Raw genomic sequence first — 2,330 nt, 5'->3', positions numbered from 1 at the left:
TGAGACCATAAAGTTATAAAGTTTATATAATCCTTGAATTAACACGTTTCCTTCTGTTTCGATTTTATAAAGTTATTTTTTAAGGACTTTTTTAAAAAAAACGAAAGATATTATATAAATAAATAAAGTTGCTTTTTTGATGTAAAAAAAAGTTAAAAAATAATTCCTCTCAACATGGATACAGTAATCTAGTCAATAAAAAGCTGGTAAAAGCTTAGTCACTTCAGTAAAAAAACCTCCCAAAGACCTCTCAAAAACCCCTCGCAAGTTTCTTTAACGTCAAACCAAAGGAAAATGTTGAATCGTACGAATACCAAACTCAAACTAATGTTGATGACTTATACGGATCTTAATTTTCAATGTAAGGTATTTTATAATATTTGAAAGCATTTAATATCTGTTTTCAAATTATATATATATATATATATATATTTATTTAATCATCAAATTAGTCCCTGTATTTTTAAGGACATTCGATTTTATACACTCGGTTTGTCCCAATCTTCGAACCTCGTGCGCCGTTTTTTGGAGCTTAGGTTCAACCAATCAGTGCTTGAGCTTGCCTCCTGATTTGCAAGAGAGAAAACTGCAAATGGCCCCACCTTCGCTGACTTGTCTCCCTTTGACCGCTGGGTAATTGTTGCTTTTCCACGGCTCCCAACATTGCTACCTGTCTCCCTAGTGGGCCGTTGGGGGCCACTAGCATCGTTGGACCGCTTCGGATTTTGGGCCTTTATTCCCTTTGGTTTCTGGTGCTCATCATTAGAATTAAATTTCCCATGATTACCTCCCCGATCTTTGTCCCATGATTTCAGCGGTTTCTTTTTTTTCTTGGAAACCGTCATCCATTCCCCTAGAATTTCCACTTCTGCCACTTCAATCGTGGGATTCTGTTTCTGATTTTGTTCATTTTCCCTAACGTCCACCGTAATACTCGCCACGTGCGTAATGCCAGGACTAGTTTGGGACCCACCAGTGTGCATCTGAGTGAACTTGTTTTGATTAGGGTTTTGCACGGCCTCCGCCGTCATTGGTTCTGAAACGCTGCCTGAGCTTGGAGCCGCTGCCTGAGATCCTGGGCCAAGAGTCCCTTCTCTATCTTTACCCTCAGATGTCGCTCCTGCTGGCTCTTGCTTTTTTAGTGTCTCCGGTGGCGCCCCCTTGCATTCTGGGCTACGGTGGCCATAACAGCCACACTTGGTACATATGATATGGAGTCCCTCATACTCCACTTTGTACCATAAGTCCTCTGTGCATATTCTGCCGATGACTGCCTTTGTAAGGTCGAGTTCCACACAGATGCGAGCAAACCTTCCTCTGTCCCCAGAAAGAGTGTTAGTATCGACCTTAATGGGACGACCAATCGCGCGGGCGACATACATTAGGAAACTTTCATCATAGAACGCGACATTTAGTCCCGGTATACGTATCCATGCCAGAGTTCTCTGAACTCGCGCCGCCGGGGAGATAAACTCCGGGCTCCAGGTGGAGACCTCTAGGTAATGGTCGAAGATCGTCCATGGCCCGCCTCCAATTACCTTGTTCTTATCTTCTTCCTTATCAAAAGTCACTAGGTAAAACTCATTGTCGACATCCATTAACTCAAAGCCTGCCGTGGGTTTCCATGTGCTATCAAGCTTTGCCTTCATTGTGCGGTAGCCTAGACGTTTGCCAAGCAGACAAACGACCAACGCTTCTTTCCATGGCGCACACATCGTTTCAATAACAGATCTGTCCACCCTAATGCGGGGCAGCATCGGGTTGTCGTCGACATATTCCACCGTCATCTTGCCGGTATCAAACAAGTCTACTCTCTCTTTCACAGGTTGTTTCTCCGTGCTCCCCATCAGTTTTTCCTTGAAGGACATGCGTTGGCTAGGTGGCCCTCCTTCCGGAGGCTTTTTCCGGCCAAGTTCCTCCTCTCCGTCAGCCGTTACCACTTTCTCCATCTCCACGTCCATCTCCCAAAAGAACAGAAAAGCTAGCTATCCTAATTTTAAAACAAGTTTAGAATTTATCAGAATTGATATAATATTATACTATAATTTCAAGATCACAAATAAGTAGAAATATGTTTTTTAATGACACCTAAAATATAATGACAAAAAAGATAAGAAAAAGGTAATAATGAAGTACCGTCTAGTTAGCTTAGATGGAGCACACTAGCTTAGACCCAATCCCTCACCGTCACCTGCAATAATGCAACGTGTAACACGTAACGTAAACATTCAGAACCGTGACATTAGATTTTGAGGTTGATCTTTTACCAACATAACACAACTGTGATATTATTAACTCTCTTGTGTTCGTGTGTATTGTTAAATCATTTG

The 2,330-nt window shown here is 42.0% G+C and overlaps 1 protein-coding gene across 1 annotated transcript; it reads right to left on the bottom strand.

Moving 5' to 3' along the window:
- Positions 1 to 479: 479 nt before the first annotated feature.
- LOC130724970 (uncharacterized) lies at positions 480 to 1,949 on the bottom strand. The gene has a single exon (XM_057576234.1). It carries the CDS (start codon positions 1,947 to 1,949, stop codon positions 480 to 482), a length of 1,470 nt encoding a protein of 489 aa, XP_057432217.1.
- Positions 1,950 to 2,330: the final 381 nt, after the last annotated feature.

This window comes from Lotus japonicus, chromosome 6, assembly GCF_012489685.1.
Source record: "Lotus japonicus ecotype B-129 chromosome 6, LjGifu_v1.2".
NCBI classification, from domain to species: Eukaryota; Viridiplantae; Streptophyta; class Magnoliopsida; order Fabales; family Fabaceae; genus Lotus; species Lotus japonicus.
This window is presented reverse-complemented; position numbering and strand designations above follow the sequence as displayed.